Source organism: Notothenia rossii, assembly GCF_949606895.1.
Source record: "Notothenia rossii genome assembly, chromosome: 2".
NCBI lineage: Eukaryota > Metazoa > Chordata > Actinopteri > Perciformes > Nototheniidae > Notothenia > Notothenia rossii.
The window spans coordinates 87,106,690-87,128,958 of NC_136904.1; the positions used below are offsets into that span (position 1 = coordinate 87,106,690).

The window sequence follows — 22,269 nt, forward strand, 5'->3', positions numbered from 1 at the left end:
CATTAGTCAAAGTTAACTTTATTGTCAATCTTTCAGTTTGTGTGCACAGACAGAGAGAACGAAACACCGTTTCCCACAATCTCGAATACAATAACAAAAATATATAAAGAATATGTGTATATATGGTGTATATATATATATATATATATATATATATATATATATACACAATCAACAGACACATTTATACATATACACACATTAAAGGTAGGGCAGGTAATTTTGGAGAAACCAGCTCAAGTGCGCTAGAATTTGAAAATACACAACCGAAAAAAATCTGCTACTTCCTTACAGAGCCCCTCCTCCAACACACACTAACGTGCACATGACCAATGAGGGCACGAGATAAGTTTGTGCACAGATGGAAGGCTGACAGGCAGGTAGGCCATCCAGTTATTTTAGCCAGGCCGGCTCAGATGATTGGTCGTGCTTTTTACAGCGCCACGGCTTCCACAGATGACGTTTGTACCTACCCCACCTTTAAGACCTAAATGAATGAATTATGAAATTGAGTGTGTCAGACTTACTGGTGCTGGGCAGTGTGATCATGTTGGAGGGTTCGGAGGGGGGGCCGACCCCCCAGCGGTTGGAGGCTCGCACTCTGAACTGATAGTGACCTCCAGGGATCAGAGCGTCGATCTGAACACACTCCTCTTTACTGCTGGCCACCTGCTGCCATAGCAACGAGTCTGAAAGGGAGAGAAAAGGTAAAAGTTTTATATGTGTGTTGGGAAAATACTGAATGTACTCTTCTAATATCAAAGTAGCACACGATAACAAAGGCCCTACGTAGCTGTGTACGTAACAGGATGTGTGATTACCTAGAAGAGCATCGGGACTGTTTTAGGCATACGATAGCTATGTGATTAACATGATGACTCAGCCTCTATGGAGATAGACATATGACTGTCATGTTTATTGCTTACGTGGGTCTTAGCTAATCTGAACTAAACATTGTATACTGCATCTTGCGACCTTGGGTCCCTTGAAAGGCACTATATAAAATATAATTTATTATTATTATTGTGACTGAATAACACCCTCTCTTGTATATCAGCATCTGAAGGACTGTTCTGGGAACTATTTGTCCCATACTGTATGCTCTGTATGTGATGACTACTTCCATTCTTGCGAGGATAATAAATACATGTATCCTGATATTGAAGCTCAAGCCGGTGACAAGTGATATTTTCCTAACAATGTGCAAATTTCAAAAACAACCATCCACACGGTATTCACATCCACAGGACACACACCTTCCTGTCTGTACTCCACAGTGTAGCTGCTCACACTGCAGTGAGCAGAGGAAGCTGGAGGCGGCCATTGGATCATCACCGCCGTGCTGCTGGCCTCCTGAGCCACCGGCCTCCCAGGGGCTGCTGGGATACCTGCAGGAGAGAGGAAGAAACATACAGTCAAAAAAACACTTCAGATGCTCTGCTTAGAAGGAACTGCTGTTGGAAATCTCAAGAAAAACGTTAGAAAACCAAAATCTCTCGACCATTACACCTTCAGATTCAATCAAATTCAATTAAAAGATAAGGTAGGTAAGGTACATTTATTTATACGGCACATGTTCAGACACAGAGGCAATTCAAAGTGCTTGACATCAACATTTACACTTAATAGGAAGACAAAAGAAAGGAACACAATACATAATTAACATTGTAAATACAGTAGGGGCTAAAACAAGTTAAAAGACTTCTGGGCAGCTAAAAAAAGTAATGCTTTTCGCCTCGATTTAAAAGAACTCAGCGTTGGTGAAGACCTCACGTTTTCGGGAAGTTTAAAAAGGCTTTGTTGTCATAGCTACAGCGTCTCAGCATCCTCCCACAGTCCAATATACTTTAGATATCAAAAGAAAAATAATATAAATATATAGTAAGTCTAGTTCCTCCAAGATTTTCTTTATTATTATTTTTATGTGAAATTAATCCGTGTATGTTACCTTGCACTTTGATGGAGGCGGAGGACGAGGCAGAGCCGTGGTCGTTAACGGCAACACAGGTGTAGATCCCTGTGTCCTGAGGCATCAGGTTACAGATCTTCAACAGGATGTCACCTGTATCCCTATAGAGAGGAGAAAGAAGAGAAAGAACAAAATAGAAATTAAAAGATGGCGCAGGAGAAGAAATGTAGGAGTAGTATAACTCAAGTAAATGAAATGAAACGAGGCGGAGAAGACATCAAATAGGAGGATGTGGAAGAAGATAATTCAAATAAAAGCAGGTTTCGGTGTTTAACAAAGGAAACTGCACCATATGAACCCATGCAGGAATGGTATACCTGATGTCTATGGTGAAGCGGTTGTTGCTGGTCACTGGGTTCTGGTCCGGACCCTTCAGGGTAACCGAGGGTTTGGGTCGTCCACACACTTTACAGCAGAGGACCACCGTCTCCCCGAACGCACACACCACGTCTGACAGAGGGACGAGGAACTCTGGAGCCACTGCACACAGGAAACACAAAGAAATAAGGACATTTCAAGTCGGAGTTTAAAAGTGATATACGACTACATTTGATAGGAGCAAATACTCCTGTAATAGTGTGGGTGGCCTTGAACATGATTTCATTATATTCAATCATGCCACAGCAAGACAGTGTCTGATATCTTTTGTAGAATAGACAACCTACCCCTACCTTAAATTAGTGGTGGTGTTTAGGTATAACTGATACATGGGCCCTCATTTTGGCACAAAGTCAATACTGCGCTCCGTTCTGCCACTCGTTGGATAAATGTTATTCTTCTTTGGTTTATACATTTGCTAGATTTTGTGAGTTATGGGGACTTAGACCCAGCTAGCAGCTCAGCTTAGGGATTCAGACGAGTGTAATCAGGCTGATATTGGTGTCATGATAAATGAATCAGGCATGCTGCCAGCCCAATTTAGGTTTTGTGGCAAACTAGTTACCAAAAACCGATGTTGTATGAAGTAAAACAGCATTGGTGAGGTGTGTGCAGAGGCCTCTTTGCTAAAAGCTATTTAATCGTTTTCTAGGTGCTTAAAGTTTATTATAACACCGAAAAACAAAGAGAAACTGCATTGTCAGAAGCTCATAAGGATGCATTACCTTCCTGGATGAAGTTTGGGTTGAGAAGCTGAAAACAGATGAGGACAAATGTAATGTTTAGGCAGATAATACATCTAAAAAACAGTCTGCCTTTCTCGCAATATTTGAAAACATTACAATACTTTAGTGTAAGCTTCTTGATCTGGTTTTGTAACGCCATGCAGCTTTAACAAAATATACTGTGTGTTCATACCTCCATGCCAGTTTTTGGGTCAAGGTCATCGTCACAGTCAGACTCATCTGAAGTGTGAAGGTCCTGGTGGAGAATAGAGGAGGAACAGGAACGTAGAAGAGCGAGAGTGAGATGTTGGATTGGAAACAGGGTGTTAGGGGATAAAGGATGAACACGAAGGTCATTAAAGACAGAAGCAGTTGGTGATGGACAAAGAAAAGTAGAATTGAGATTATTTCCAAGAGAGGGAAGCAGGTGAGGATAAAAGAGAAGGCATGAAGAAGAGGAAACAGAGATTTTGAAGAAAATTCAAGTCAAAGAAAGTTTTGAGAAGTGGATGAAGATAATATTAGGAGTATGTGTTAAAGGTGGGGTAGGTGATTTTGGAGAAACCAGCTCGAGTGCGCTAGAATTTGAAAATACAGAACCGGAGAAAATCGGCCACTTCCTTACAGAGCCCCTCCTCCAACACATACGAAAGCGCACAGGACCAATGAGGGCACGAGATAAGTTTGTGCACAGATGGAAGGCTGACAGGCAGGTAGGCCATCCAGTTACTTTAGCCGGGCCGGCTCAAATGATTGGTCGTGCTTTTTACAGCGCCACGGCTTCCACAGATGACATTTTTTTTAATGGATTTTTTGTCAAAGCACTTCAGATATTCATTGCTATCGGGATGTTTAGAGCATTCCATGGAATATAACAAAAAGTGTATCTCGAGCCGGTTTCTCAAACTTACCTACCCCACCTTTAAGTGTAAAGAGAATAGACCACTCCTATAATCGTGCCTGCTGTGCCAGGTTTAATAATCCTGGATTCTGTCTGTCTGACTGATACTCACCTGAGAGCTTGGTTTTGAATTTGGTTTTGGAATGATAAACCTCAATGTGCAATTAACTATCTGCGTGTTGGAAGTCAACGCAAAACTGGTTTAAACAGCAATTTAACAAATGGCTACTCTATGGCACCAAGAAAGTTCCCGAAAGCACACTTTTGTTACACTTGCAGGATCCATGTGCTCAGTTCATTACTTTTCTTTTGTGTATACAAAGAGACCAAAACGATTTGAACATCTTTCTAAGCCTCATATCAAAAGGATAACAGTGCTGTACATCTCAGCATTCACAATGATCTGAGCCTTGACATTCCCAGTTGTAGATACTTGAGTACATCATAGCATACCTTACAAAAAACTATTTACAGCCTTTTAGGTAAAAACCCTTTTCAAGCTTGATACTTGCAGAAAACCATTTGACATGAATCACTTGGAAATGTAATGAACACAGGTTTTGGAGTCGGTTTTTTCCCATAACATTTTCCATCCTACATTTTTAAACGAAAACACAAACTGTACATTTTCCCACATCTTTAACAGAGATTATTTGTCAGAATTGCAGACGAGAAACGTAAAGCATAAGACAGGTGTGCTTCGTTTTTCACTTTGAAACAGCAACATCATGATAAACTTCACAACATGTCACATCTACACATCAAACAGGTTTTGGTGAGTTGCATGGTGTTAGTCCACTACAGAAAACACTGGTTAGCACAGCAGAGTAAAAACCAAATAAATCAATAAGTCAGTAAAGTCTACCTCTATCCATGCACAAGGAGGGAGAAATAAATCACAACACAAAACACAAAAATAAATCAGATTTTATTTCAAATCAGTGCATTTGAGGGTTTGGGGTCAAATAAAAATGTTGAAATAAACTTGCAGTGTTCTTCTTTAAGGGTTCTCAACAATCTTAGATTTTAAAATGTCATATTTACTCACATGTTTCAGTTTGAACTTTCCTTTTCAACTCTTACCTTTAGTTCATACTCGCATTAATGACGAATTAATGCAAAACGTTACCCTGGAATTATGTATTATTTATTACAGCTAACTAAATCCACAAAGCTTATTTTGTTACTTTAAGGCAGGGGTGTCAAACTCAATTTCATCCCGGGCCACATCAGCATTATGGTTGCACACAAAGGACCAGTTGTAACTTTAAGACTATATAAAAAGACATGTATTATATTACATCATTGCCTCTGCATTGGATTATTATCGGATAGGGTAATGAAGCGACATTTTGAAAAATAAATCTATGAGAAAAAGGCTAATTCTAAGAAAAAAGGCATATTTTGAAAAAAAAAAGTCAAATTCTGAGAAAAAGTCAAATTTGAGATGCATTGTGGGACATGTCGTTTATGGGCAACGTGCGTCTGTAAAGTAGCATGTTACAGTATAATAAACATATTATATTCTTTGCAAGCTATTGTGGGGCCACATAAAATGAAGTCGCGGGCCGGATTTGGCCCCCGGGCCTTGAGTTTGACACCCCTGCTTTAAGGCAACACTTTTAATCTGCCCAACAAATCTTGATTGTGATATTTGTAAAGCTTCTATTGGCTTGCTTTATAGTCAAAGTGGCTCATTCATTTAAATTAGCCCTACAACTTTGGTGGTAATTTGACCGGCCAAACACAGCGCTTCAAGCCGTTCAAACTCTATAGATACAAAATAGTGAATTAAAGTCTAAATGTGTGTCCTCTGCAGGTTGAAAACCACTGTGGAGTCAAATAAAAACACAGCAAGTACTTTGTGGGTCTGCACACACACATGCGCAAGGTTAAGAAAAATAAAAACAAAGTGGGGCAGGTGAGGGGTTTCGGCACACACATATGACATCACCAGCGTGCGCCGTCGGCCTGCTTTACTCACTTTGCCCTTCGCCCTGGTGGCGGGGGAGGCGAGCGTGGGAGGGGGGGTGGTTTCTTTGGGCTTACGGAGGAGGCCGTTCTCCTGACCTCTGACCCCCACAAAAGAGCCGTCCTTTGCTTCGGCACGCTTCCTGGCGCGCAGTGTGTTCCACGACAGAGACTTCCTGTACGGTACAGGAACGAGAAACGTCAACCAGCCAATCAGAGAGAAGAGGGGTCCAGTTGAGTCTGGCTGCCGAGGCAACAGGGTTGTCTCTGAACCCTCTGTGGAGGTCAAGGGGCTAAAAACTAAGTGTGTTCGCATTTATGTTCTCTTACACTTCTCAACTTTTTTAACAAGTTACAACTAGGTTTGACAAACGAACATGTAAGTGAAAAACTCTTGATTGCAGTGTGTTCTCAAATGTGCTTTGGGGTCCTAGTTTGAATATTTAAATCTTATTTTGGTTGCAAAGTAAAGAACATTTCATTTTTTTTAATTATAAAAAAGGTACAGTGTGTAGGATTTAGTATCAACTGCTTAATAACCTTCTGTTTTATTAATTCCATGTTATTTTTACAATAACCTTTCTTATAATACTGAGATTATTATTGGAAGAGGCAAATATGGGCTTTGATACAAATAAGAATAGTGAATGATGAATCTGGTTGGGAGTGAAAAAGATCCAAGCTGAGGGAAAGCACCATTAAGAGGCAGAGAACAAACGTATTATTATCTCTTGTAAATCCTCTATGATGCATTCAAATACAAATATATCGTTTTTGTCCCTATAGTTTCTTCTACTGCTTGTATGTGTAACTGTGGGTGTACAATGCAAGTGTGCGTAGTGTAGTTGCAGCAGAGGGTCCAGACAGGGTCACGGTCGCCTGAAACTGCAGCCAGACTCTTCTGGTCCAGTTAGAAACAGAAGAGGAAGGACAGAAGGACACTGGTCTTTTTTTATTGAGAGAGAAATGAAGTTAGACTGGAGGAAGGAGCAGCGGAGAGACGTGAGAGAAAGACGGACAAACTGAAGCTTCCTCCAACACAGCCAAAAAAAACACTTTAACATTTTCAAAAATCTCATCTGCGTTTGTGTGTCCTGTAGTATTTGGAATAAATCATTTTAGTTTGTGTTAACATACTGTTCTACGTGGCCAACATACATTTATGTCTGATAATGTATTTGAAAAAAGCAGTTTCTCAATTAATCTACTTTTGTAATATGCAATTGGCCACCTCTTCTCCACTTTGTCTGTTTGGTAGATAAACCTGGAAGCGTTATCTTTAGTGTCTTGAAATATAAATTCAAGTCAAAGTTGAACACTTTCAAGAACACCTGGTCAGTCGTAAGTTTAAAACAACATTATACATAAATGTTATTTTATTTTTCAAAACTATTATCAAATTTAAAAGCAGACGTTTTTCCGTCTGTATTTTTTGCCATTTTAAAACTTCTAGGTAATATATTTCAACATTGTGCCTTCTGTGGAGTGCCAGACCGTTATTGTTAGTAAAAACGTAAACAAAAAACATAAAAATAAATGTCACCACAATAAACAACAAATACAAAAAGCTTAAATCAAACAGGGAGAAGGTGCAGACAGTAGGTGTTTACCTGATGCTCTAGTGTTATGATCTTTGGTCATATATTATGAAGAAATAAAATCCTTTGTTCACCTTCGGTCTAATTTTCTGTAGAGAATAATTTGATTTAAAATATAACCTTAATAGAAGTAAAGTCAAAACTATGAATCACTTCACTCCTAAGCATTTTTGTCTTGAACGAAGGAACTGCACCTAATGGTTCACACAGAAGCAGGCAGACCGCTCAGTTCATCATTTGCTGTTATGTAGTTTATTTACAAATATTAAAAACTACAATCATCTTTAGCCTAACGCAGAACAAAACAACTTCACCTTCACGTCGCTTTGCTAACTCATGCTCAAGTCCAAAAGGTTTATTTTACATATTTAAAATACATTTAAAATCATTATTATAGACTACCAACAGTACAATGCTGACCGTTGCCATTAAACGCAACATATTGCACAGCCTGATTTCATATCTTTTCTCATCTTAAATAGTGCAAAAGGGATTTTTCTTTTTTAAACAGGAATGTTCTAGAGCCTCAGTCGAAAAAAAAAAAAAATCAACTTTGTACAGTGAACTGCCGACATAATAAACAAAATCAACAAGAAGGAGGGAACAAAATCCAACTTTGCCCGGAAAAAATAAAAATAATTAACAAGGCAGAAAAACAACAAGAGGAATAAACACAAAATTGTGTATAGATTGCCACAGACAACAAAATAAATATTCTCCACTGCGGAGAATAGGGCTGAGGCCACCTGAATGCCCCAGGTGAGTTACACCAAACAGTAAAAAGAAAAAAAATATACAAAAAATAAAAATAAACAGGGTGTTAGGAACTGAAATAAGAGTCCGGTTTAGCTCCACATGATTGTTCTCGCTCTGCTTTCCAGAGTCAGCTACAACTTACAAGATTTCCTATCCAGTCTATCACTGTGGGATAAATCCTCATGGAAAATGATCAGTGTGTGTGTGTGAGTGTTTGAGTTCAGTTGCAAGCCTTAAATCCATGTTCATGTAGTTGCCACAGAGCTGTGAAGTGACAATGGCTCAGAAATAAAACTGTCACCGCAGCAGACGGCCAAGTAAGGGAACAGTCGTGTACCTTTTACCTCCGAGGAACAACAAGACAAGTCAGGAGTTAAAATACAACACAAAAAAAAGTCTCCTGTGAGGTCCAAGAGGAGGAGGAGTATATGAGGGGGGAGGAGTTAGGAGGTGAGGGCGGCGGCAGTGAGTAGTTAGGACCTGGGGACGGGAGCTGACTCAAAAAACAAAAATGGGGAGAAAAGAGTTTCATCCAATCCGAGTGCTTGTTTCGGAGCCCAACAGGAAGTGCTGGGTGGGTGGGGGGGGGATGGGGACGGGGACTTACTTGATGTTGTTGGCATCGGCCACCGACGTCGGAAAGGAGGAAGTAGAAGAAGAGTCTCTAATGGACTTAGTGAGCGGGACCAGGATGCGTCCCGGCACCCAGCCCTCTGCGGCAGGTGATTGGCTGTTGGCCTGCCGGTAAACAAGGAACATGTTCTGCTGATTGGTGGCCAGGATCTGGACGGTCTCTCCCTGACTGACGCAGACCTCGTTCTCCTTGAGCGCCGAGTAGTCCTGAGAAACCAACATGGTGGAGGAGACGCCATTACAGCCTTCAAGGTCCTGGGGAGGAGATGAGAGGATGGGCCAAGAGAGAGGAGAGAGGAGGAAAAAAACACAGAGGAGAGCAGAGGAGAGAAATGACAGACGAAGAGAGGATGAGGAGAAATGTAGGACAAGGTGAGTGTTTGGTTTGAGTAACAGTCATAATGATCCAAATCTGAGAAGGAGCAGAGGAGAGTCAGGACCCAGGAGCAGGAGAAAAACAGAGCATCAGCTTTCTGTCCAGGCTCTCTTTTACAGAGAAGTTACTACATGTACAGTCTAATCAGCTGATCACCTCTAAGCTGATGAGTTTCCTGCTTCTACCCAGTACGATGGTGCTCAAAGCAAAACATCTTAACTTAAGCAGACACGGCCGTCCACACGGCGGCGTGCGTTGAAGCTTCGACGCTTCTGCCCATTCACTTTGAATGGGGTGACGTCACACTTTGCCGAACTGCATTGTGGGAGCGTCGCTTCGCTTTGCTCGCTTAAAAAGTTGAGCAATGTTCAACTTTTGAAGCTTCGACGGAAGCGTCAGCCAATCAAATCATATGCAAGTACAAGCTCTAGCCAATCAAACCGCGTGCTTGTGTGTCCGGGGCGGGAGATTCATGTGATTGATTGTTTTTTGGTCGAGCTTCAGACACGCCGCCGTGTGGACGCTGTGTTATTGGTTCATGTACATTAAAACCTCTACTTATCTAAGTTTACGTTTTTTATTTCATGAATTTTTTTATAGATCTTGCAATAGCTCTGATGTTCACTGTTTCTGGCCAATCAGAGCTTTATGTAGGAAAAACCTCATTATTTTAGAGAAAAGTGTAGGAAAGATTTAACAGATTTTGTCAATTGAATTTGAACGCACATTTTTATTATTTAATTACGTTAGTTCTCAAAACCAGTTTTCAGATAGGAGCCACAAGGTGTACTTTATCAAATGTGATATTTTTGTCTTGTTCTTAGGACAGTCTCAGTTTCTCCCTTTAAGAGGGTCAAGGTGCTTCCATGGAGAGCCTGGCAGTAAATCACAGAGTGAGCAGAGCTGTCCAGCCTCCTGCAGACAGCAAGAGGATTTATAGACAAAGTAGGCCAGAAAGAGAACAGCCTGGTGTTTGTGTGTATATATAAACTCACACAGTATGCTGCTACACCCGCAGTAGCCCAGATTTTAACCTTGGCTTTTAGGGAATAGGAAGCTGAACAGACAGTGTGAAGGGGAAACAAGTGTGCTTCATGCTCTAGGTCCCATGGAGTCTGCTGCAGTATAAAGTGGACAGTATCAGAATCCCTTAATTAGTCCCAAAATGTACAAATTGTAATACATGCAATACTGTGAGGAGCTCCAGACAGAAGAAACAAACTAAAATAAGATACCTAATCAGATAAGTAACCAATAAGCGCTCTCATGTGTGTCCAGGCTGTTTGCTGGAACTCACCCTGGACTCGAAACACGTGGATCCGCCGTTGGAGGTGGAACCTTTCATCTGGGGCCTCCCTCTCTCCGTCTCCTTGTCTCCGAGGCCGACGGCTGATGACGGGCGGCTTTGAGACGATGCTGCGGAAGAAGAACGGTTCCCCGAGCCAGAGCGGTTCCTGGTCAGCGAGGCGCTGCTGCCCGCTCCGCCCTTCTCCTTCTGGTACTCAATGGGAGACTGGAGGGCTACAATCACACAGAAATTAAGCATTACAGTATATTCCTCCTCTGGGTGTCAGCTTCTCTGACTCTCCAAATGTATTTATTTTATTTTAAGTATTTAAGTGCAATCAGAAAACTCAACATCCAAAAGAAACAAAATGTCATAATTTGAATGTATGTATCATTGGCAGCAGGTCCTTTGCATCTAGTTACAGAGTGCCTTGTCATTGCCCTTTTAGCTGCAACCTTTATTTGAATGCTTTTATGAATTGTATTTTTTGTGTTTGTTTTGTTTTTAGTTATTATGTGTTAAAGTGAAGCACTTTGAATTGCTTCTGTGTCTTAAAATGTGCTATACAAATAAATAACCTTGAACCTAATAAGGTGTTGACAAAAAACCCAATGCTTCAGAGAATAGTTTGTGTGTTTTCTCACCAGACAGGAAGTTGTTCTGAGCATCCAGGACGGCCTGGATGTGTCGGACCCAGATCTGTTTGATGTCCACGTTGGCGGCCTGCAGGGTGAAACGTTCCGACGAGCCGCGACACGTCAGGACGAACTTACATTGATCGTTATCGCTGCTGTCCTCCAGACCCAGGAAGGATATCTGAGGGGGAGGGGGGGAAGAAAGCATTATTTACTATTGTAAAATCCATTAAATTCATTAAAATAGCAACTTTAACTTCAACACCCCCAAGCTTGAACATTTTAATTTCTAAAATGACACACGAGTGGACAACATCTCATGATTTTGTTAGGAAAGGGAAACTAACACTATGACATGGGAGCATGATGAATAGATAGCAACATTAAGGGGACTGTTCATGTTGTTTTCTGACTCATAAAGTTGTTTAATGTTGAGTTACTCATTGAAATTGACCTCTCAAAGGTGGGGTAGGTAACTTTGGAGAAACCAGCTCGAGTGCGTTAGAATTTTAAAATACACAACTGGAAAAAATCTGCCACTTCCTTACAGAGCCCCTCCTCCAACACACACGAACGCGGACATGACCAATGAGGGCACAAGATAAGTTTGTGCACAGATGGAAGGCTGACAGGCAGGTAGGCCATCCAATTACTTTAGCCGGGCCGGCTCAGATGATTGATCGTGCTTTTTACAGCAACACGGCTTCCACAGATGACATTTCTTTATGGATTTTTTGTCAAAGCACTTCAGATATTCATTGCTATCGGGATGTTTGGAGCATTCCATGGAATATAACAACAAGTGTATCTCGAGCCGGTTTCTCAAACTGACCTACCCCACCTTTAATGTTACCCCCCAGAAAAAGACCCCCATTCTGTGCGTACTTTGATGCTCTTCTTGAACTGGTATCCGGGCGTGGACGATCCTTTCCTGAGCAGCTCACTGAAGATGACGATTTGCTCGAAAAGGAAAACTCGTCTCTCTTTGGAGCGCGACAGGACGCCGGAGTCCTGCTCCGTGACGAAGAAGGTTTCCTGCTGGAGCAGCTTGCCCTGACTGGTCAGTTTACCCTGAAGAGGAAATGGATTAGTCAACATATTTAAATCATTTCTCACTGTTCATTGTGCAGAGTGCAGACTTGTTATTAAAACAGGAAGTGAACATACCTCGTATCCCTGCAGACGACCCAGATTCATCATGTCATTACACAGTTTAGGGACCTGAGACATCAAATCTACGGCTTTCTGTAAGAGAGGGATTTCAATCATTGTTTAGGATTTCATTCCAGCTGTTTTTCCTCTCTTAGGATGGACAATGAATTGGAGCTTTAAGAAACATACATTGATATCAATAAAACATCTAAAGGTTAAGGATTCAGGCAAGGAAGTAAAAGTGGGTACGAATCCTGTGATGGGATTCTGTGAACTTTGATATTTAGGCACTTTAAATGAAGTGTTTTTACCTCGATTTGTTCACAGTCAATGCCTGCCTTGCTGCTGTACTTCTGGAAGTCCTGAGGAGAAACATGACCACACCTTTAACACTCTGATGGCTTCCACAGGATTGTTGACATCCCCATGGATTAATCTTCTTGTTATAAACACATGCATTTCCAAACATTTGGTCTACCTACGCTGTAAAATGTATTATCTTTTCAATTTAGACACGGCATCTATTGCACGTCTGTCCGTCCTGGGAGAGGACCCCTAATCTGTTGCACCCTTTGAGGTTTCTCCCATGTTCCCCTTTAAACTGTGGGTTTTCTCTGGAAGTGTTTCCTTGTACGATGTGAGGGTCTACTCTAAGGTCAGAGTGTGTTGTTTTTTCATACTGATATTCTGCACAAACTGTGCTGTTGTATTTACTGTATAGTGTCCTTACTGTAAGGTAATTATTATATGTACAGCACTTTGGCTCGACCAAAAATCGTTTTAAAAATGTGCTATATAAATAAAACCTGATTTGATTTGATCTGTACACTCACTAAACAAAACATCACTGCGTCCTACATGTCACAGAGGCAATTATCTCCCTTAAATGAGTGGCCTCTTACAGACTCGAGACAAATAAAACACAAATGGCTTAACTTCACAGCGCTAGTTCTTTAAAAAAAAAAAATGTGGCAAAGTGAGTTCTTCCTTCTAAAAAATAAAATCTCTTTTGGTAACTAAATGAAGTAAGCTAAGGTTAATTGTGTGTGTGTGTGTGTGTGGAGGTGTGTGTGTGTGTGTGTGTGTGTGTGTGTGTGTGTGTGTGTGTGTGTGTGTGTGTGGGTGTGTGTATGTGTGTGTGTGTGTGTGTGTGTGTGTGTGTGTGTGTGTGTGTGTGTGTGTGTGTGTGTGTGTGTGTGTGTGTGTGTTACCTTCAGTAGCAGCTGGTATTTGGTGATTCTCTGGATTGGTTTGATGAGGAAGTCACTCATGGACAACCTGGACTGGACGTCGTGCTGGAGTCCCTGCAAGACAAACACCAACAACATCAGAAGGTTTATTTATCCTCTATTTGTCCTCTAACATGTTTTGCTTTATTAATGTGGTATGTTAAATATTAAATATGCAAGATAATACAAACATAATGAGAGAATAGCCAATGCTCATGGTAGTGCTAATGGGGATCCTAATAAAGAATAGAATAGAGCAGGTGGAAGTCTCAAAGGAGATGTTGATGAATGTATTGGAGATGTTCCCTTGTTTTACTAAATAAATAAACAGTACTTAAGTAACACAAAGAGTCAAAAGATCACTTACCTCGAAGAATGTATCGTATTCTGCTACGATGAACTCTGACTTCGGCTTATTCTGACAATAAATCACGTACATGTGGAGCCTTCTCTCCTGTAACACACAGGAACACACACAGTTTTCAGACAGCAGATCACACAGTTCATTTTAATATTACAAAGTCATCATCTTCATCATCATCATCATCATCACCATCACAGTGCTCCACTCACATGTTTGATGAAGAGCTGAGGAAGGAGCTCATGGTCGTCTAAACATTTATCCAGCTCTCCGACGAAGAAGCTGACAGGAAACAGAAGAGGGGATATTAGTGATCAAACACAAACATGGCCGACGACCCCGATCTGGGTCCAGTTCCAGCTTTTGAACACCGACGCTGAACCTACTCTCTGTGCCAGTCGTAGATCTGGTGGATGTTCCCGAAGACGATTTTGTCTTTTCCTTTCATGTCGTCGGGGATGCCCTTCTCCTCGATCTTCTTCATGAAGCCCTGCAGGGGGACAGAAGGTCAACATGTTGAGAGGAGACACTTACTGTAATTCTCCTCAAACGTCAGAGCAAAGACGAACACTACCAAAGATACATATTTCAGGGGTTCTGGGGTCATTATAATTTCGCGAATTTGAGTTAAGAGTTTTAAAATCTGAATCAGGATTTTAAGCAGTAGGAGGCTGTGGCGCAGTGGGTTAGTGCGCTGAACTTTGAATCAGGGGATAGCAAGTTCGAGTCCCACTGCAGTCAGCATGTCGTTGTGTCCCTGGGCAAAACACTTCACCCCAAATTGCTCCTGTGGGGATTGTCCACAGTATTGAATGTGTGTTAGTCGCTTTGTATAAAAAGCGTCTAACAAGTGACATGTAATGAAATGTAATATTCTGCATACATAAATAAAATAACAGGAATTAACGAAACAAAAATATTACTACTTTAAAAACTATTATAAACTAACAAATATACATTTACAAAAACATGAGAATAAGTGCATTATGTCAGTCTTTAAATTGGTATAGCTGCTGTTATGTGACCATAAAGAAAGCTACTTGAACTGATACCATTGACTTTATCGTAAGGGCCATGCTTATAGGGGGGGGGGGGGCAGGATATTCAGAATCACAAAGGTGTGCTTGTGCTTGTCACCTCCACCACGATGCCCAGGTCCTTGACGTAGTCCTTCTCCGTCTGGATCAGCTCGTTAAGGACAAACCTGGTCAGAACAAAACAATTCACTGTAACATCCTGAGGAAATGTTTTCACTCTCAACAAGGACTACCGTCTGCACTGGTTTGTTGTGGGTAAACATGTAGTAGTTCTTGAATTAGAAGCAGTTATAGTGGCAGTGGAGATGATATTCTGCAGTACTCACATCCGTCCTCTCATAGCTTTGGCTCTCTGCTCCAGCTCAGGGTTTCGTGGCTGCACTGGAGTGGTTTGCTCCGGCGGAGAGAGAGACGAGAAGTCGGGGTACGTTCCTTTGTCCAGAGTCTGAAGAGAGGAAGAGGAGATCAGCGTTTAGAGATGAACCGTTTCACAGTTATTTGTTATAGACTCAGGATAGCAACGATATGTCCTCCATCAAATCTATATCATAGGGACTCAACAATATAAACACGAAAGGACCTCAAACCTTCGGTGCTCAATGAGGACAATCTCTAAGTGTGAACCACCATCAGGCTAGTGAGATGGATTCATGACAGCAGAGGGCAGCAGGAGCTTGGTCTTTAGCGGCTGAGAGTAACCACTCTGTGTTGATTGTGTAAACTACCACCTCTGCTTTTCATAATTACATCAACGTCGGTTTGGAAATACAAGATTCCAAATCAGCAACAAATCCCAGCAACTGTTTTTTGAGCCGGAGAGTGATTTCTCCACCTGGCCTGAAAACACTGCAGCGGATTGAAGGGCAATATTTCAAACAGCAGAGTCCATCCTGGGACCATTTGCCCTTTCAAGTCTAAACTCAGTCTCTACATTAAAGGCAATGGTGGCCCAAAAACAATATTAAAACAAATCAAAGAACACGTTATACTCAAGTGGATATTCCATAGAAACCGCTTCAGCTCTTATTAAAAATGGAATTTCTTTAATGTGTGGTGTTTTGTCCCGTAAGAATTTTCAATTTCTTATCAAATAAAAAGAAATGTCACTTAACCACCATTCAGATTGGGTTTATTTCTCTGGAGGAATGGAGCGACTTGAACATTATCTGCGCTGCTCAGAAATTTTTTTCATACAAAATAAACGAGGAGAACAGTGAATATATCGTTCCCCAACTCCCCCTGTAAACGTTCCAGATGTGGCCTTTGCATGACCTCTGTTCAAAATGTTATGCAAAGATATAAACACAGACACGTTCAAGCTAATAACACAAACTACTACAACTATGAACACCAACTATATCACACCAACATAGAGACAATAAAGTACAACACACAAGTACAGTTCATTGTTCACGCATGATTTTTGTTAATACACAAATTCAGTATTGTGTTAATTTGTTGAAAAGAGCACAAACAGATCCATACATGCTGTGTTAGCTTCCCGAAGACAGCAGGTTGTGTTCACTTTGGTCTAAGATTGGTCTGCAGATTGTGTTTTTGGTTTATGCTCATTTATAAAAGGCAACCTATTTCTTATTCTGTAAGTGTGTAGGACCCATTCATGCACTTAATCGCACACACTCACCATCTTGGTTTTAACCAGTTTTTCTATGGCGATAACCAGCTCTGCAGCGCTGGGCACGTCAGAGGACGACTGAAGAGATGTTAGCAAGGAGGAAGACTGAGAGGAAGAGGAGGATCAAAACCAAGAGCATGTTAGGAAGATTGGAAGTGAAGGAGAGAAGGCAGGAGGTGGAACAAAGGATGTGAATGGAGTTAAAGAGAGAAAAGCTGTTAGTTAGCAGGAGGAAACACTGCACGATGTATACCAAGCCTGGGAGAAGGACACGCTTTGCTCAAATAAACCTTATTTGTATTAACTACTTTTCTTTCTTTCAAAAATACGAGAGCATTGATGAGTAAAAGAGTAAAGGGTATGAAAAACAACAGAACATGACACCCACAAATTTGATATTCTATAATAAAAATAAAAAAAACCTGAAATATTTCATTAAATAAAAAAAAACCTGATAAAAAACTTGAAAATGAAATCAAATAAATCAAAAACTGAATGACATCATGTTAACATCAACCTTTCTCAGTACAAACGTTTGACGGATTTGAGAGTAGAAGTAGTTTTTAACTGGTCGGATAAAGCATTTATTTAGCGACGTGAACCCCGTCTTCTCTCACCTTGTCCTCCTGGTCCTTGATGATCTCCATGCGGGGGGGCAGGTCGGTGTGCGGCTCCTCGTCCTGCTCCTCTTCCCCCCCGCTCTGCATCCCAGACTTGGAGAGGATGTTAGGGCTGTTACCGCGGTGTCTCTGAGGGACACACACACAAATCCAGAGTCCGTTAGAAATAAGAAATGTTACACACTTTCATGATCACATTATTTATCATCAATTATAAAACGGACAAGTCAAATCAAGCAATCTGATTGGTTCTTAGCCGTGATATACCGAGCGTATACCACGGGTAGAATTGTAAATTACTTTTCACAACAAGTCAGTACCCCTCCGCGTCTGAGCAAAAAAAGTATACCGTTGGGCTGAAAACTCCGCTTCGCGTCGGGCCGAACCACGCCCCTTAGCTGTGATATAATGAGCATATACCACGGCCTGTCGTGAGCTATTGCTTAAATATTAGCTATCGTTGTGAGACTTTGTTAAATGCATCCAAATGTTCAGGCTGTATTTTCTCATTGAACAATGCAAAGGGGTATTGTGTGAAGAAGAGTAATTTCCTGTCTTTGTAACTCTCTAATGTGGCGCATACGAAAAACAGCTTTCTCCGAATTAATCTGTTTTTACAAGTTCTCCAAAATGACTTATTATCCGTTATACTTCTGTTGCTTTTAAGTTTTAGTTACGTGCAATAATTGGTTTAACAATGCGTTTACAGTATTCTCATATATCATTGTTGTCCGCCAAAAAGCTCACCCAGAAGTAAGGAAAACAGCAACTGACATGTTCCATACGTTTATGATTGTTAAGAGTTTTCAAAAATGATGGCTAAGTTATTAATAAAGTGGGAGAGCATATGGACATCAACGTGATTTATTCTAAAGGGTTTTAACATTACAACATCAAGAGTTGTATGACAAATAATATCCACAGAAGTCGGATCCCTGAAGTTTTGTATTGTCAGGAATCAGGGAGTCATTCTGGAGTTGGGTCATTAATGTGTGTGTGTGTGTGTGTGGGAGTAGAAAGCCCCCACACACAGAAACAGGAACCTTGGCTGTTTACGGTATATTACGTAGATGTAGAAATCTCTTGTATACCTCCCTGACAGGTTCTCTAAGGCCACAAGGAGCAGTTAGATTATCTTTTAACTAAATACCTAATAGACTGGACCAGATAACCAAACATAAAGCAGGGCTTGACAACACATTTTTTTTTTTGGTAGATCAGAGGCCCAATATAAAGCATATCTAATCAGGTGTTTTATATTGGATTATAAATGACCATATGAACCTTTCTTCCTGCTGAGTCTACACAATCCCTTTAACAACATCAGAAATGCAACAAGGATCATTTAAGGCGTGATAACTTTTCATTGTGCTGCAAAACAATAACAAATAAGGTCTACTTTAAAGGGGCCCCAAAATGCTTGTCTGGGTTTTCCCTTTCCTGTTTCACAGTACAGCCACAAAACATAAATATGAACCTAAAAATGTGCGCAACAGGCCGTTTGAAATCAAATGTTTTATCATTTTAATGAATCTAGTTTTTCATGCGCGCTAATTATCGGAGCTAGTCCAAAGTAATTAAAAAATATGGTAAAAGTGAAAATGCATACAACTGGATGAATGTGCATTTGATCACACTGCAGGAGTTTTGTGAGCATTTTTAAAAGGATGTTTTGATATATTTTTTCTGTTAATCTGTTTCTCCCATTTATTTCCAATTATCAAGACTTCCCTCCATTTTTTAATATTCCTTTTATATGTAAACATGCAAGAGTTCTGCGTGTTGGATAAAAGCGTCTAACAAGTAACATGTAATGAAATGTCGGTCATTGGTATACAAGTTCATTTGTGGTTGAAGTCTTCCTTTAAGCTATGAAATGTCAGCAGGTTTGTGAAACACCACACTTTAGACCAGTGGTTCTCAAATGGGGGTACGCAGACCCCTAGGGGTACGTTGGAGTACTGCAGGGGGTACGTGAGATTTATTTTATGTTAATGAAAAAAAAAAAAAAAAGACAAGTTTAGGAAAATTAACGAATTTTGAGCAGTGTGGGTTTTATATTAACAGTTACACATATTTCAAAATGCAAAGTGTAATAACTGCAGTGGCCTTCATGTCACTGAGAATAACAAAGATCCTCAGTGAAGCACAAGCCCTTGTTTCTCACTACATTGTAAGTACAACTTATTAAAAAGATCAGTTCAATGCAACTAATGCCGTCTTAGTGATATTGCATGATGTTAAAACTGGTTTTCCATGAATTTAGTGATGGATTGTAAACACTATATCTGTAAAGCGTCTTTGAGCACCTGTAAAAGCGCTAACAAAATAAATCTATTATTATTATTTGAAATGTAGCATTTAAAGTGTTTCTCAGTTACAAGGCTGTTGTTTTAATAAATCAGACACCGATGGTGCAGCACTGTACTGTACCTCTTTATATAGGCATTTCTCCCCTAACAAATAGTTTTTGCGCTGATCAGGGGGTACTTGGCTGAATATTCTTTTCAAAGGGGGTACATTATTGAAAACAGTTTGAGAATCACTGCTTCAGACCACAGCAGATGAAAGACTCTTTTGTTGGATGTCCTGCTCACCTCGTCGGTGTCGTCCTGCAGGGGGGGGCCCAGGTCGATGCTCTTCCTGCTCTCCCTGCTCTCCTCTCTTCCTGTTCCTGTCAATCAAACAGTTCATTACTCACACATTCAGTCCAAATGTAAAATATTTTAACAATTGAGGAGTCAAGAAATCAAGGAGGTTTTAAACAGCTTACTTACTTATAATGCTAGAAAGACATTAAAGGAATCATAATGGTAGATCTAGCAACACATTAACACAAATCTCTCCAAAGTCCTGTTGACATTAGAAATGGGTAATCTATTTTATTCAACCCTCAGTTACAATGTTGTGTTATTGCCACATGGTGACAGGAGGAGGAGCTTTTCATTTGATTGGTTGATCAAAAACCATTTGTTTGTGAACATGTATTCAACGCTACAACAATCAGAGCAGGATATTTTAAACAGACTTTTCCTGTTGGGGTATTTCCCCCAAAACTGATGTTGAAAATTCTCAGTCAGCCAATAATATCATGCTTTTTAACATTAATACAATGCTGTGTTACAAATCCAAATACTGAACAACAAAGCAGGATTTTTTAGAGGACCTCTACTTGCAACAGTATTAGCAGACTACTTGTTGCAGTGTGCTAAAATACATTTAAACCAAAAGCTACATGGAGGGAAAAACAACTGAAAGAAGAATTTAAGGTATGCTTTGAAATGTTGCAGTTTATGGCTGAATTCACTGTATTTTGGTCCAGTGAAGACTCAATATTCAGTCTCAATAGATGTATTTAAAGTTCCCCTATCATACTGTTTGTCATCAATATATTATAGGTCTCAGATAAAAAACATGTCTCTGAAGTGTTTGGCTCCAAACACCAAACAGATCATTGCAGCATTACCCATAATCCCCTCTGTTTCCGCCCTGTTTCCAAAGGGCTGATTCTCTGTCTGTTACTTTAGATTAAAATAAAGAGCCCCTCCCCACACCCCTATGAGAGAGATTTGGTTAACAAGAACACAATGGTGCTCTAGAGGAGATGCAGGTGATAAGGTGGGGGGGGGGGGGTACCTTGGTTGGTGATTGGCTAATGGTTACACAAGCCAACACATCGTAATGACATCATAAAGGTGCCAAAATCTGATCAGGACAAAAAGTGAGCGAATCTTTTTTCCTGAAACTTTCAGAGTCTCTTTCCACAGAGGGGACACATGTTAATGTAGAAGAGACATGAAAAAGTGGATTTTGCATAATAGTTGATCTTTAACTTGTCAGAAATATGTTATACTCAAGAGTCATGTGGTTTAGTCTTACCAGTTTTCTTCTGTTTGCTGTTGGGCAGTTTCTTGACGGAGCTGCCGTGGCTGAGGCGGCGCACCGGGCTGGTGAGCCACTTCCTCAGAGTGTTTCCGGAGCGTTTGGGACCCGGAGAGCTGGAGTGAACCGAGGTGAGCGAGGGCTGCGGCTGGAGGTCCGCCACAGACTCCGTCTTGCCATCAGAGCCGCTCACGGGATAGTTTTCTGAAATAAATCAAATACAGTTTTAGATTAAATCAAGCGTACATATTCCTTACATACTAAATATCATCAACTACACAAAGAGACAACTGATTGTTCTGGAGATGGTTTCAACCAACTTCACTTCCATTTAATCTCCCTTGTTCATTGCACAGGAATAAAATACATAACCATTCTTCATGGTGTTTTAAAGCTAAATAAAGAAACTTGAGGACTTTATTTGATCCTGCTACAGTTATTGCTTTATTGTCACTCAAACTAAGGTCAGTCTCTGTGCACTGGGTGTTTGACATTTACAGTCATGTTAAATCAGCTGACAGGAACATCACCTTCACTTGTCTCAACATTATCCATCATTCATCACATTAATGCAATCCATCAGTCAGTTACTTCAATACATCAGGAGCACATAAAGAGGTTCTCTCTGTGTGTGTGTGTGTGTGTGTGTGTGTGTGTGTGTGTGTGTGTGTGTGTGTGTGTGTGTGTGTGTGTGTGTGTGTGTGTGTGTGTGTGTGTGTGTGTGTGTGTGTGTGTGCGTGTGTGTGTGTGTTAGGGCCATTTATAAAAAAGCTGACCTCCTTTGAAGTCATATCTTCAGTTTTATAGCTTATACGTAAATCTTCATTAATAAAGAAAAAAAACCTTGATTGTAGGAAATAAAATAGGTAAATTAAATTGAAATTACAACTGCCTTTTTAGACAATTCAGTGGCAAAGGTCTCTTGCATTTAGACAGGACAGAATTCAAACTATGCAACATGTACGCGCAGAGATATCTCTAAATCATGTCTCGACGAGTCACTTAACTGAGATGTCTGTAATGATACACTTGTTGTTCCCCAAATTTGGCACACACTGTAATGTTCATGGTTTCACTGAGATTACATCGCATATTTAAGAGATACAGTAAGTGCATAGTTTG

At 40.6% G+C, this 22,269-nt stretch overlaps 1 protein-coding gene across 2 annotated transcripts in view; it reads right to left on the reverse strand.

Moving 5' to 3' along the window:
• The window catches only part of kalrna (kalirin RhoGEF kinase a), a 135,864-nt gene that overhangs the window by 5,330 nt on the left and 108,265 nt on the right, over positions 1-22,269 (reverse strand). The window contains exons 41-63 of one of the 2 annotated variants that reach the window (XM_079664446.1): positions 21,145-21,351; positions 19,863-19,939; positions 17,263-17,394; positions 16,655-16,750; positions 15,336-15,454; positions 15,110-15,176; positions 14,359-14,462; positions 14,185-14,254; positions 13,979-14,065; positions 13,594-13,686; positions 12,694-12,744; positions 12,398-12,475; positions 12,116-12,301; positions 11,240-11,411; positions 10,605-10,828; positions 8,906-9,186; positions 5,958-6,120; positions 3,266-3,328; positions 3,073-3,100; positions 2,287-2,449; positions 1,949-2,070; positions 1,257-1,388; positions 528-689 (exon numbers count right to left, since the gene is read on the reverse strand). In XM_079664446.1, the coding sequence (XP_079520572.1) occupies positions 528-689; positions 1,257-1,388; positions 1,949-2,070; positions 2,287-2,449; positions 3,073-3,100; positions 3,266-3,328; positions 5,958-6,120; positions 8,906-9,186; positions 10,605-10,828; positions 11,240-11,411; positions 12,116-12,301; positions 12,398-12,475; positions 12,694-12,744; positions 13,594-13,686; positions 13,979-14,065; positions 14,185-14,254; positions 14,359-14,462; positions 15,110-15,176; positions 15,336-15,454; positions 16,655-16,750; positions 17,263-17,394; positions 19,863-19,939; positions 21,145-21,351 (2,877 nt within the window). The remainder of the gene's footprint in view (positions 1-527; positions 690-1,256; positions 1,389-1,948; positions 2,071-2,286; positions 2,450-3,072; positions 3,101-3,265; positions 3,329-5,957; positions 6,121-8,905; positions 9,187-10,604; positions 10,829-11,239; positions 11,412-12,115; positions 12,302-12,397; positions 12,476-12,693; positions 12,745-13,593; positions 13,687-13,978; positions 14,066-14,184; positions 14,255-14,358; positions 14,463-15,109; positions 15,177-15,335; positions 15,455-16,654; positions 16,751-17,262; positions 17,395-19,862; positions 19,940-21,144; positions 21,352-22,269) is intronic. The other variant, XM_079664447.1, reaches the window with a different exon arrangement.